The sequence below is a fragment of the Arachis stenosperma genome, chromosome 3 (genome assembly GCF_014773155.1).
Source record: "Arachis stenosperma cultivar V10309 chromosome 3, arast.V10309.gnm1.PFL2, whole genome shotgun sequence".
Lineage (NCBI taxonomy): Eukaryota > Viridiplantae > Streptophyta > Magnoliopsida > Fabales > Fabaceae > Arachis > Arachis stenosperma.
Window position 1 is genome coordinate 106,709,746 of NC_080379.1, and position 14,968 is coordinate 106,724,713.

At 27.4% G+C, this 14,968-nt stretch overlaps 1 protein-coding gene across 1 annotated transcript; it reads left to right on the forward strand.

Moving 5' to 3' along the window:
• Nucleotides 1-10,699: 10,699 nt before the first annotated feature.
• Nucleotides 10,700-14,158, forward strand: LOC130965543 (luminal-binding protein-like). The gene is given in 9 exon segments (XM_057890301.1): nt 10,700-10,862; nt 11,385-11,652; nt 11,739-11,953; nt 12,057-12,299; nt 12,423-12,470; nt 12,473-12,901; nt 13,006-13,160; nt 13,259-13,341; nt 13,438-14,158. Coding segments are annotated over 9 exon segments (2,004 nt in total). The 5' UTR covers nt 10,700-10,807; the 3' UTR covers nt 13,946-14,158.
• The last annotated feature ends 810 nt before the right edge of the window (nt 14,159-14,968 follow it).

Consider the following 14,968-nt stretch of genomic DNA (forward strand, 5'->3'; position numbering starts at 1 on the left):
TCCTATATATTTTTATTTATTGATAATCTTTAGTTCTCTATTTTCAATAAAAATTTGAATTGATTAAATAGATTATTTTTCAATTAGTAATATAATTATTGTGATATTTATTTTGTTTAGTAATATTTTTTAATTTATTTAATCTGATTAATGATATCATTTCTTTCTTATTTTATGCTAATTTAACTAATTAAAGTTAATAAATTTCAGTTATTTTAATTCTTGCAACTTTTTATTATAATAATGTATTTCTAGTAATGTATTAATATAATTTTAATACTTATATGTCAATAATAATAATAATTTCATTTTAAAGTGATGTTTTATTCCCAATATATATATATATATATATATATATATATATATATATATATATATATATATATATATATATATATATATATATAATATGTCTAATTGTAAAAAAATTACTATTTTTTATACGATTAGATTAGACATATTTATATTCAATTTATTTGATTATTTAATTAAAATTAATTATATTAAAAATTATATTAAGATTATGGTAGATTAATTATAGTATTATTCATTAGTTATATTAAAAGATTAAAATTATGATAGATTATTATTATTTTATTATTTTTTATTTTTTGATATTAATTTATATGTTTAGCTTTTTATTCTCTTATTCTATGTGTTTATTCCCATAAATCTTGCTAAATTAAATAAAGTATTGTATATCTTCTTTTTATTCTTCTTTTATTATACACATAAAATTTATTAAATTATTTCTCTTCCATCTAATAATTTTGTTTCTCTTTCATTTATATTTCTTTTCTTCAATATTTTATTGGTTCTTATTTTTCTAAATTTTATTTTAATTTATGTATTTGTTCTTACTATGCCTAATTTTTTTTTTATTTATGTGTAATATACATTCTTATGTATGTTATAGAAATATGATTTGATTCCATTAACTTGCCAAATTTTTTTGAAAAATCTAAAGCTAAAGCACAAAAATATATTTATAGATATTTTACTTTAATTTTTTAACTAAAAAATATAATATTTTTTGTCATATTTGTTGGAATTCAAAGTTAAATATGAATATTAATTTTTGAAATAGAATAAATATATTTTAAATTTTTTGCATCTAAAAATAATATTCTATCCATGTTAGAATTATTTAGATGGATAAGTAATAGTGAATATAGAATTATTTAGGATGGATAGAACTAAGTACATCTTTTTATTGAAAATACAAATTTAAAAATATTATATTCAATTCTCAATAGTCAACCTCTCATTAAACCATTGTATTTTCAAAAGATTTTTGAAAAAATGAAATAGTTTTAGGTGTATAAATTTTGTAAAAATTTAATTAATTTAAGATATTTATTATCGTTGATTAAAAAAATAAATTGAAATGATAATTTAATATTTCTATACTCTTAAAATATTATTTTTTTAGCATTCTTTATCATCCAATGATCACATTAATATAATTTAATTCAATAAAATTATTTATTATCATTTGATTGAATAAAATTTTTATTTTAGCTGAAAGTTTTAGGATTTCTCAGCCTCAAGATCATCCATATTAAATCATTAAAAAATATAACTAAGAGCACGGAAGCGTCTCTTCATTCGAGAGTATGATTGAGATCAGAGAGCTTGGCTCTTGTGGTTCTTTGATCTTCGTCAACAAAACCTTCAGTATTTTTTATAGGGCTGAATCACAGTTTTACTGTAGGAAAAGAGCTACGAAGGCAAATTTGATGTGTTGGAGACCAAAATTCTAAAGTCATTATTTATATTTGAGTGTGACACTCATTAAACCCTAAAACTCAAATAAAAATAGTATCTATAATTTTAATCTCATTTATCCAAATCAAAAGTAATAATGACTTATTTAATTTAATATTTTTGACAATAAATAAGATCACCGTTATATAAGTCATTTAATGTGAAATTACTTAATTTACGATTATAATTAATATATGCATTATCCATAAATATATTAAGAAATAATAATTTCCTAACAATCATCTACTTCTACTTGGGTTATAAATATATATTTTTCTGAGATAATCTCTTATAAATTTTACGCATAAATCTGAATGTTATTTCTCTTATTACTTTAATAATCTGGTCTATCTCATATATTAGTTATGAAATTACCAAAACTTTTATCACATTAGTGTCACAACAAAACTACGATGATCCCATACTAAAATACTCAACCACATAGATCAATTTTGGATGAGAAAATTCAGAAATTACATGCAAAAATGATCTCATACATGTCTATTTTTAACTTGAATAAAAATTCTATTTTATTCAGTGACAGACTTAGATGAAACTGCAACGGCAACGTCCGGACTCATAGCGAAGGCGACTAAGTGATGAGTCTGTGAAAAAAGAAGAGAAGAACTTAATAGACTCACAAAGAGAGAGAGAGAGAGAGAGAGAGAGAGAAGAAAATTTTCCTAGAAAAAAGAAACTCGGCAGGAGAATGATGGCGATGGGCTCAAAAACGACGGTAACGGGATGAGCAGCGATGATGACATAAGCTGTGAATAGTGACGGACCCAGAAAAATTTAGTAATGGGGACAAAATTATAATAAAATTTAGGTATAGATATTTTTTTGCTTCCCACGATATTCAACAAGTTAAGGAGTAATCCATCATGAATTTGAATTCCATTTAAGAATCTACAATTGACCGGCAACGAGTTGCTATACATATGAGACAGAATTCGAACCTTCAGTACTTGTTTAAGCGGACGACTAAGTTGATCACTTGATCAATCTAAATTGGTTTAGATATATTCAAAATTTAAAATTAAAACTATCTAATACATATTGATAAGAACTAGAAATATACACACAATTATTATTATAATATTTAAAATAATAAAAATATAATTTCATACACATAGTAAATATTTAAAATAACAAAAAAATATTTATAAGGACTTTTTTATTTTTAACATGATTAAATATTATTTATATATATATATTTTTAAACAATTATTTTACTTAATTGTCAAATCTACTTATTATAATTTTTATAATATAAATAAATTTTTTAACTAAAATAATTACAGTATATTAATACATAGATAATATATTTTTTATCTTAAACAATTTGTAAAAAATCACTAATAGTTTAAGTTGTATTTAATTAGAAAATTAAGTTTTAATTTAATTATTAATTAATTAACTAATATAATATAATTAATTATCACTAATTTTTTAGTGTATTTATTTATTTTTCATACTAAATCAAATTTAACAATATAATTATTATTATGTGTTAAGTTTAACAAAATATTTTTTAACATAAAATACAAAAGACCTATTTATATTTTATTTTGAGACAAATATAATATAATAAGTGGTATATATGTATATAAGTATTACTTTTTTTTAAAAAAAATTGTGGGGGCAAATGCCCCCTCTATATTAAACGTGGATCCGTCTCTGACTGTGAAGGAAGATGGGAGTTGTGAATAGGTAAGCAGTGATGGACTCAGCAACAATATGACAGGAGCTATGCGGTTTTTTTGTGAAGAAGTCGAGAAGAAGAAGATTTTAGGTGAGGATGATTGGGTTTATCTTGCATGGTTATAGAGTATAGACTGAAGCTATGAATTATGTGTGATGTGAGGCAAATCATAATTCCTAAAAAGTGTTTATATGCATATATTCGGGGCGGGTATACCCTAAATCCGACCAAACCTTGTCTTGAGCAAAATCTGTCCCGACTCGGGTCAAGTTATTACCCTTTTCATTCGGGTATGGACGGGTCGGGTACCTTCATATTCGAAAACTCCTGCCAAGTCTAACCACGTATTGATACTCCATTTATCAAGGGTTTATCGCTAGCTAATGGATTGCTATATACACAAGACGAGATTCTAACTCCTAATAGTTATTTAAGCGGACGAGTGAGATGATCACTTAACAAACTCAAATTGATTAAGACAAATACTAATTATTTTTAATATTTTAATATTAAAAATTTTGAGAATTTGATTTTAATTATAACTTTATAAAATATTTATAATAATAATTATTATATATATTATTTAATTTTTTAATATAATTTTTTGTATTATCCCGTATAAAGTACGGAAACATACATTAGTATTCAATAAAAAAGAGATGAACTTTGAGAAGATGAAGCAAAGTGATACACTACGGAGAAGAATAAAAATAAAACAGTTCAACAAGCATTGAACAAAGTAGGTGTATATGTTTATGTTGAGTGGTTACAAATCTTGATTTGATTTTGTGTTGTTGGTTTTGTTTTTTTTTTATTCGTTACTAAATTGTCCAAATTACATATTAGAGGTCATAAACTCTATTACAATTTTATTTTTTTATTTTTTTGTAAAATTACAACTTTAATTTTACTTTCGAAAATTTCAAAATTGAATATTAAACCCACACAATAAAATTTCAAAAACTCTCTTTCTATTGTCTTTTTTTTTTTACCGGTTCCTTCTATTGTCTTTAAAGCCTTCTTGCAAAAACATTCAAATCCCATCAATGACTAAGCCCAAACACCCAATAACAGTCCATTATTAACTTTAATCTCAATCAGTGTCATTATGATAATTGTCAATTTCTACTGTTTTTGACAGAAATGATCTCTTGAGAGAGACACTTGTCAATTTTTAATAATATCAGCTTTATTCTACACATGCAAAAAAAATAAAATACCCTAGACGATAGAATTTACCTTTAAATTAATGGTTATTAACATTCGAATATATTACGGGCCAAAAATACACAATTACACATTGTCATGGTCGGCAAAAGATGCAGCTCCTCTTAGCTTAAAAATAAAAAACTAATAAAAGGTTTGACTAAGAACACTTATGTAAATAATTATTTTTAATTATGAAAAATTTAGACATCGATAAATCTATTAACAAAAAACAAAAATAACATTATATTAATAAAAAATAAATTTTAATTCATAAAATTATTCAAACTTTAAAAAATTATTTAAAATTTTTAACCAACACATTTTAATTTGATCAAAATTTTTAACTATAATATAATTCGATTTTATTCTAAATTTTTGTCTTTTTTTACGTGTTCCTTCTTCCTCTTTTCTTTTTACCATTAAAAACTTCATATTACAATTCACAAATTCATTTTGCTCACAACAAAATAGAATTTTTAAACAGTTAGAATCAATCTTTTAATTTTTTTTGTACAAAAAATAATTGAAGACGATAACTACTTAAAATTTGGGTCCGAAAATTATATTCATCTAAAAAATAAGAGCAATACGAATTACACCTAGTTATTAGATAGCTAATCCTCAATATTTTCATCATCAAAGAAAATAGAATTTAATTTTGCATTCTCCATTAGTGAACTATGAAAATACCTAACAAATATTGCATTAATGGAATTTGGATGTTGGTTCAGATAATTTGTTTTATGATTGAGGGAGAATGTTAGTGAGAGAGATGGAGCTGTGAATTGTAATAAGATTTGAGAAAAATTATTTTTTTATTAGGTTAGATTAAATTAGGAGAAATTTTTTAAAATTTTAAATAGTTATTTTTAAATGAAGAAATTTATCAGCGTGTAAATTTTTTATAGTAAAAATTGATTATTAGTTATTTATTTTTAATATTAATATAATTGATATAATAAATAAAATTCAACAAATCCAACTTTTACTATTCTTTTTAATTTTTTTTTATCAACACATAACATGTAAGGTTGTTATTAGGGCATAATAAACGCTTGCATTTCACATTTTCACTGTTGTTTCAAATTTCCAATTTTTGGTGAGTACAATGTATAAGCTTCCAATTTTATTTACAATAACCTTTTTTATTAATATTTAATAAAGAAATCGTATTTTGTGGAATTTAGAAATTGATCGACAAAGAAAATAGGACATGAATATGTGAGAATAAGATCATTAAAAATATCATAAAATAATTTAAAGAATTAAATAGTTGTATTTTAAATCATAAATAATAATAATATTATTTTATTTTTAATATTGTCACTTTATATATAACCTTAAAAACGAAAAAGCTTTATAATTAAGCAAAATTTTTAATTAAGTCCAATTAAGTATTGAGTATATCTTCTTTTACTTTTATTATAGCCATAGTTGTTATCACCTATCTCTTGTTTTTTTTTCTTTTTTCGTTTGATTTTTTTTTCCTCCTCTTTTATTATTATCATCAATTCATCATGATTATCATCATAATTATCTTCTTGTTCTTCTTCCTCCTCTTCTTAGTTAAATATCATATAATTAGTTTAATGATTTATTTAGTAGTAAATGACTTGATTAAAAAAATTTAATATCAACATTTAAAAAAAATTATATCACAATTAAAAAATTTTGGTACTATTTTTTAATAAATTCTGCATAATTTAAAATTTTTATGCCTCCTCTTTGTCTTCTTTTACATTCTCGTAATTTTTGTTTCACTCTATTAATAAGAATCTGTCACGGTTAAAAAATTTCGATGTCAAAATTGAAAAATTTTTGTGTCACGGTTAAAAAATTTTGATATTATTTTTTGATAAATTCTGCATAATTCAAAATTCTTCCTCCTCTTTTTTTCATTTGATTTATTCTTTTCCTTCTTTTTCCCCTCCTTCTTCGTTATCATCACCATCACCTTCTTCTTAGTTAGATATCACAAGTTTAACGATTCATTTAACTGTAAATAATACTATTAAAAAATTTTGGTGTCAAAATTTAAAAATTTCTATGCCAGGTTTCATATTCCCCCTCCTCCTTCTCCTCCTCCTCTTCCTCCTTAACAAAAATCTGTGTCATGGTTAAAAAATTTCAGTATCAAAATTCTTTTTAACAAAAATTTGTGTTGCAGTTAAAAAATTTTAATATCAAAATTGAGAAAACTTCTGTGTTAAGGTTAAAAAATTTTGATGCTATTTTCTAATAAATTTTACACAATTCAAAACTCTTCTTCTTTTTCTTTTCTTGTTCATTATTTTTTTCTTATTTCACTCTCTTATAATTCATGTTTTATTCTCTTAATAAAAATAAAAATAAGAAAAAAATCAAATAAAAAAATACATAATATTGCAGAACCATTTAGAAAGAGAAAAAAGAAAAAGAAAAAAAAAATGCAGTAATAGCAGCAACAATAAAATAATGACGATGAAAAAAAATCAGGCGAAAAAAATGTAGTTATATTAAAAAGCACGAAATGCATGTTAGTAAGAGTTGGAACATGTCTAACATACCCAATAAATCTGATTTTAGTTAAATTTAATTGTCAAAAAAACTTAGATATATAATAAGATTGTTAAAAAAATTATATTATTAAATAAGTGTAACAACAACATTTTTTTTTAAATCATTGGATAATGGCTAAAAGATTGTTGTTTAATGGCTATTTATACATTAAAATTTTAGTATCATATAATAATATCATTTAAATTAAAAAATTAAAATTGATAAAAAAAAATTAGCCATGTTATGTGTATATTAAAATCCGCTACTAATATAAAATATATATTAAAAATAAATTAAACCACGCATATATTTATATACAAATATATTAATAATTGATTTTAGTGTATAAATAACTATTTGTAAACTACGAAAGTACCCAACAAATATTGTATTAATGAAATTTGGAAGTTTGTTCAGAATTTTTTTTTTCTTATGATTGAGAGAGAATGTTAGTGAGAAAGATGGAGCTATGAGTTGTAAATTTGAAAAAAAAAAATTCGATTAGGGTAGATTAAGTTAGAAGGAATTTTTGATATGTTTGAGTGAAAAAATTTGTCAGCTTCTAAATTTTTTATAGTCGGAATTAATTATTAGTTATTTATTTTTAATATTAATATAGTTGATATAATAAATAAAATTCAACAAATTCAAACTTTTATTATTATTTTTTATTTTTTTATCAACACATGACATATAAAGTTGTTACTAGGGGCATAGGATTCGACAATCTCTGTATTAAATTTTTTATAGTCGGAATTAATTATTAGTTATTTATTTTTAATATTAATATAGTTGATATAATAAATAAAATTCAACAAATTCAAACTTTTACTTTTATTTTTAATTTTTTTTATCAACACATGACATGTAAGATTTTTACTAGAGGCATAGGATTAGAGTCTCTGAATATTTGGATCATTAAATAGTTTAATAATAAAATATGAGTTTTTATATATTATTTAATTATTAAATTTATTTTTTATTTTATAAATTATTATTTTATTATTAATTTATTATCTTTATTAACCATTAAAAACAAAAACAACAATAAAATAGATTTTTCATTAATTACGACCTTCATAAATATTTTGCCAATACGAATCAATGGATTTTTTTGTCATTGATCCATTACATCCTTAAAAAAATCGTGTTTCTTGTAATTCAATCAAATGGACGTACACAATCGATTGAATATGGCACATTTTTTCAAAATTTAATTAATTAGAGGTATGACACAGTCGATTAAATAAGAAAATACTCTCGTTACTTTATGAAATTCAATTGATTGGGTAACACTACTAATCAATTGAATAAGAAAAAACTTATATTCTACAATGTAATTTAATCGATTGAATTTTAAGAACTCGTATTGCCGTGAGAAATTCAATCAATTGTGTTACACTTTCAATTGATTGAATTTTGAAGAAACCTTTGATATTCAATCAATTTTGTTATACGTTCAATCAATTGAATTACCAAAAAAATAAAAAAATTTTAATGGTTAATAAACATGATAAATAAATAATGAAATAAAAAAATTTTAATTTTTTTAATAAATTCTATATCACAATTAAAAATTTTAATGCTATTTTTTTAATAAATTTTACACAATTCAAAATTTTCATGCCTCCTCCTTATCTTCTTTTATATTTTCATAATTCTTGTTAACCATGTTAACAAGAACCTGTCATGGTTAAAAAAATTTCGGTCTTATTTTTTTAATAAATTTTGCATAACTCAAAACTCCTTCTACTCCTTTTCTCATTTAATTTCTTCTTTTCCTTTTTTTTCTCCTTCTCATTCATTATCATCACCATCATCTTCTTCTTAGTTAGATATCACAAGTTTAATGATTCATTTAGTTGTAAATAATATGATTAAAAAATTTCGGTGTTAAAATTAAAAAATTTCTATATCAAGTTTAAAAAAATTTTAGTATTATTTTTTTTTGATAAATTTTGCACAATTCAAAACTCTCATTCCTCCTCCTCCTTAACAAAAATCTATGTCACGGTTAAGAAATTTCAAAATCAAAATTCTTCTTAACAAAAATCTATATTGTGGTTAAGAAATTTTAATATCAAAATTGAGAAACTTCTGTGTTAAGGTTAAAAAGTTTCGATTTTATTTTCTGATAAAGCCTACACAACTCAAAATTCCTCCTCTTTTTTCTTTTTTCTTGTTCATCATTTTCTTTTTATTTCACTTTTTTATAATTATTTTTGTTTTATTCTCTTAATAAAAATAAAAATAAAAAAATTAAATAAAAAAATACAAAATGCTACAAAATCATTATGAAGAGGAGGATGAAAAGAAAATAGAAAAAATTATTCTAAAGGACTGTTAAGAAGAATTAATTATTAAAAAAGACCTTTAATACAAAAAATTATTAAGAAGGACCAAATTCTTTTATAATATTTAAGAAGAAGAACTAGATCTTTTTATAAGGAGATAAATATATCGTTAACTATTTATTTATTTATTTTTTATAATCTTTAATATATGCTATTTGATTCTCAACGCTATATAGATATGTATCAATATTCACTTGGGATTAATTAGTTAATTAATTTAAGAAAATTACTCTAAAAGATCGTTAGGAGATTCAATTATAAAAATTATTGATTCTTAACTATTTATTTATTTATTTTTTATAATTTTTATATTAATAATTTTTATTTTTTTTCAAAATTTTAGTAATTTTTATTATTTATTTATTTATTTATTTTTGTGTTCTTTACCAAAAAAATAAATAATTAATTAATAAAAATCACTAAAATTTTAAGAAAAATAAAATTTATCACCATAAAGATTATAAAAAACAAATAAAAAAATAATTAAAGATATATTTATCTTCTTATAAAAAAATTTTATTCATCTTTTTAAATATTATAAAAAAATTTAGTCTTTTTAATAATTTTAGTATTAAAAATTTTTTTTAATAATTAAATATTTTTAACTGTCTTTCAGAATAATTAATGACTAAAAACAGCAACAATAAAATAATGATGACAAAAAAAATCACGCTAAAGAAATGTATTTATATTAAAGACCGCGAAATGCGTGTTACTGTGAGTTAGAATGTGTCTAACATGTTCTCATTAATAAATCTTATTTTAGTCAAATTTAAGCCAACTTAATTAAATTTGGTTGCTAAAACAACTTAAATTTATAACGAGATTATTAAAAAAATTATATTATTAGATAAGTGTAACAACAACATTTTTTTTAAATCATTAGATAATTAATGGCTAAAAGATTGTTGCTTAGCATTAAAAAGAGAAGTCGTCTCGCTATTATAGAGTCGACAAGGTATGACGTGTTTGGATGGACGAATGCTATTGGGCGAAATGATTCATTGAGGAGCTTCGATTGGTCCACGTCAGCATGAATGACATGCTCCAAGTCTCGCTGTAGTCGGGAGTGACCAGTATAAAATGCGAAGGGCGAACGGGGCGCACCATTTTTCATTCAATAAAAGAAAACCAATCTAACAAACCAACCATCAACTGCGCCACCTGAAAACCCAACACCACCGTTAACAACCACTTCACCCTTTACAGAGCGCAACTACAACACGGTGACGCCATGACTGGCTCGTGGGCTCGCGGGTCTCTCATTGTTCTCGCCATCGTTTCCTTCGGTAATTACTAATTAGATCTCTCTCTCTCTCTCTCTCTCTCTCTCTCTTCGTTTCCATACTTTCCCCTGCATTGTTTCGATCTCCGATATTCATGGATCATTTTTTTTTAACTCAGAAGATAGTGTTTGGATCTTAGTGCGGTAGCTTCTTATTCTGATGTGACTGACAGAACACCTCGAAATACAAATCACTATTAAGCGAAGCACAAATGTCTTAAATATTGTTCAAACTCTTTTTTTTAGTCAGGGTTTAGATTTGCAAGCATAAACTTAAATTGATCCTGTACTGTAGGTTGTTATTTTTCATGAATTAAAATAGAAACAGCTATGTAATATTCCTCTTCCTCGATTACTTATTGATAATACGTATCTGTTTGTTACTCATATCTTCAGATCATTGATTTCAATTCTCTAAGAGAAGAAAAATGTCTTTGTATAATGCCGTTACATGATTTGATTATACATTACATTTGGCAATCAGAGTTTGTGCTGCAATTAACGTTGAGAATGTTCCATTTCACAGGATGTATGTTTGCAATTTCCATTGCAAAAGAGGAAGCAACCAAGTTGGGTACAGTCATTGGGATAGATCTTGGAACAACTTATTCTTGTGTTGGTGTTTATAAGAATGGCCATGTTGAGATCATAGCCAATGACCAGGGTAACCGTATCACCCCATCATGGGTTGCTTTCACCGACAGCGAGAGACTGATCGGGGAGGCTGCCAAGAATCAGGCAGCTGTCAACCCCGAAAGGACCATCTTTGATGTCAAGAGGCTTATTGGAAGAAAGTGAGGACTGAGGAATATTCATGATGTTAATTTATGTTAATTAATCAGACTTCATGGACATATAACTCACGTGTATGTATTTACAGGTTTGAAGATAAGGAAGTCCAAAGAGACATGAAGCTTGTGCCATATAAGATTGTGAACAAGGATGGGAAACCATACATACAGGTAAAGATTAAAGATGGTGAGACCAAGGTGTTCAGCCCTGAGGAAATCAGTGCCATGATTTTGACTAAGATGAAGGAAACAGCTGAAGCATTCCTTGGAAAGAAAATCCATGATGCTGTTGTCACTGTCCCTGGTAAGTCCACCAAATTATGATTGATTTCTCATGCCATCTCGATTGTTCGATTCCTGCTTTTTTACTTTATTCTAATTTTGTCATTTTCTTTTCAAATGTACAGCTTACTTCAATGATGCTCAGAGGCAGGCCACCAAGGATGCTGGTGTTATTGCCGGTCTGAATGTGGCTAGGATTATTAATGAGCCCACTGCCGCTGCAATTGCGTATGGATTGGACAAGAAAGGTGGCGAGAAGAACATCCTTGTCTTTGATCTTGGTGGTGGGACTTTTGATGTCAGTATTTTGACTATCGATAATGGTGTTTTCGAGGTCCTTGCTACAAACGGAGATACTCATCTTGGAGGTGAGTACTTTTCAGTTTTCACTACAAAATAGAATAATTTGAAATTAAGCAGGAAAAGATAGTTTCGATTCAAATTTTCTTTCTGCAATTAATGCCTGTTATTTCTTCTCACCTTAACACCAGGTGAGGACTTTGATCAGAGAATAATGGAATACTTCATTAAATTGATCAAGAAAAGCATGGAAAGGACATTAGCAAGGACAACAGAGCACTTGGCAAGCTCAGGAGAGAGGCTGAGCGTGCCAAGAGAGCTCTCAGCAGCCAGCACCAGGTCCGAGTGGAAATTGAATCACTTTTTGATGGTGTTGATTTCTCCGAACCACTTACCCGAGCGCGGTTTGAGGAGTTGAACAATGATTTATTCCGTAAGACAATGGGGCCTGTGAAGAAAGCAATGGAAGATGCTGGATTACAAAAGAGCCAGATCGATGAGATTGTTCTTGTTGGTGGAAGCACAAGGATTCCAAAGGTGCAACAGCTTTTGAAGGACTACTTTGATGGAAAGGAGCCCAACAAGGGTGTCAACCCTGACGAGGCAGTTGCCTATGGTGCTGCAGTCCAAGGAAGCATTTTGAGCGGAGAGGGTGGTGATGAAACCAAAGGTATACTATAGTTTATGTACTTGGTCACAGATCATAAGTTTTAATGATGCAGGTAGAATGCCAGTTATTAATCTATCTTGTTATTATGTGGCAATCTGTTTCAGATATCCTTCTCCTGGATGTTGCTCCACTCACTCTTGGAATTGAGACTGTTGGTGGGGTGATGACAAAGTTGATTCCCAGAAACACTGTTATCCCTACCAAGAAATCTCAGGTGTTTACTACCTACCAGGATCAGCAGACTACTGTCTCCATTCAGGTACTGTTCTCTTATAAATTAGTAATGTCTAACTGGACAATGAACTTGAATTGCTGAAGGGGTTTGATTCTAACTTTGATGCCTTAATAAATGATCAGGTATTTGAAGGTGAGAGGAGTCTTACAAAGGATTGTCGACTGCTTGGGAAATTCGATCTGTCTGGAATTCCACCAGCTCCAAGGTTTGTTTTTTCCTGCTCTCATTCAGGCCTCTCTAATAAGTTTTCTATCGCGTTGATGTGAGGACTTCATCTGTATCTTGGTTGTCAACTGAACAGGGGTACCCCTCAAATTGAAGTGACCTTTGAAGTTGATGCAAATGGCATCTTAAACGTCAAAGCAGAAGACAAGGGCACTGGTAAATCAGAAAAGATCACCATTACAAATGAGAAAGGACGCCTGAGCCAGGAGGAAATTGAGCGAATGGTTCGTGAGGCAGAGGAGTTTGCCGAGGAAGACAAGAAGGTCAAGGAGAGAATTGATGCCCGCAATGCTCTTGAAACTTATGTTTACAACATGAAGAACCAGATCAGTGACAAAGACAAGCTGGCCGACAAGTTGGAATCCGATGAAAAGGAGAAAATCGAGGCTGCAGTGAAGGAAGCGTTGGAATGGCTTGATGACAACCAGACAGTGGAGAAAGAAGATTATGAAGAGAAGCTGAAAGAGGTTGAAGCTGTTTGCAATCCAATTATCACCGCAGTCTATCAGAGGTCAGGTGGGGGTGGGCCTCCTGGTGGTGGTGCTTCTGGAGAGGACGAGGATGATTCTCACGATGAACTCTAGACATCTTTACTCAAACTTTGTTTTGGCCGGTTCTACAAAAGCCGAGGCTGGAATTTATGGGAAAGTAGTAGTTTAGGTTGAGTATGTTGATTCTGATAGGAGGGGAATTCAGAAAAATGTCCCCATTTCTTGTATTTTTGGTGGCAAAGATACTTCATAGAATTACTTGTATTTCTTTCTTGCTTATTGACGGGTTTAGATAAAATTTCACTATTAGCCTTCTTGGGGACACGTTTTTCTGTTAGCTTCGGAAGCGCTATGCACATTATGGATACAGGAAACCCATTACACAATAATGATTTAATATCTAGCATAAGTGGAAGCTTTGATAAGATACAGATCTTTTAAATATGACCAAGGTTAAGTCCTAAATAATTTCAACAACCACATGATGGCAAAGTTCTTCCCGGAGTTTCACCGAAGTTTAATCTGTTAATTGTGCAACATGATATATTATTGTTGTCCATAAATGGGGGCTAGTGTTTTTAACTCATATAAAAAAAGAGATATCTGATCTGAAACTCTTCTTGCTTAGCTCTATCATATCATATCATATCGGATGGCAGCATTACACAAATTTAAGAGAAGTTGTACTGCATGACCATTACACATAGGAGTGCTGCGTCGTTATACAAATAAGTCCTATTTCACGTAAAGATCATGCGAAATAAATTCTTTTTCAGCAGACAGTGCTTATTTCGCATAAGATTAATGCGAAATGAGCCTTTAATCTTTTTTAAAAATGGAACATGGCAAAATGCAGCGAGGATCCCCGAAGTGGAGTCCACTTTTGTTGCATGGAACAAGTCTCATATATGTCATGCCACAACACATTCTCTTTATACTCCCAAGTCCCATCGAAGTTATCACTATTCTCAAGTAAAGCCTTAGACTAAAATATAGATATTCTTATACCGTCACCTCTGCCTTTTCTCCTCCTTCGGTTCTCTTTTCTTTCATTCTGTCTCTGCCATCTCCTCCCCACCCTCAACACTACTCCCACCTCCATGGCATCACTGCCTC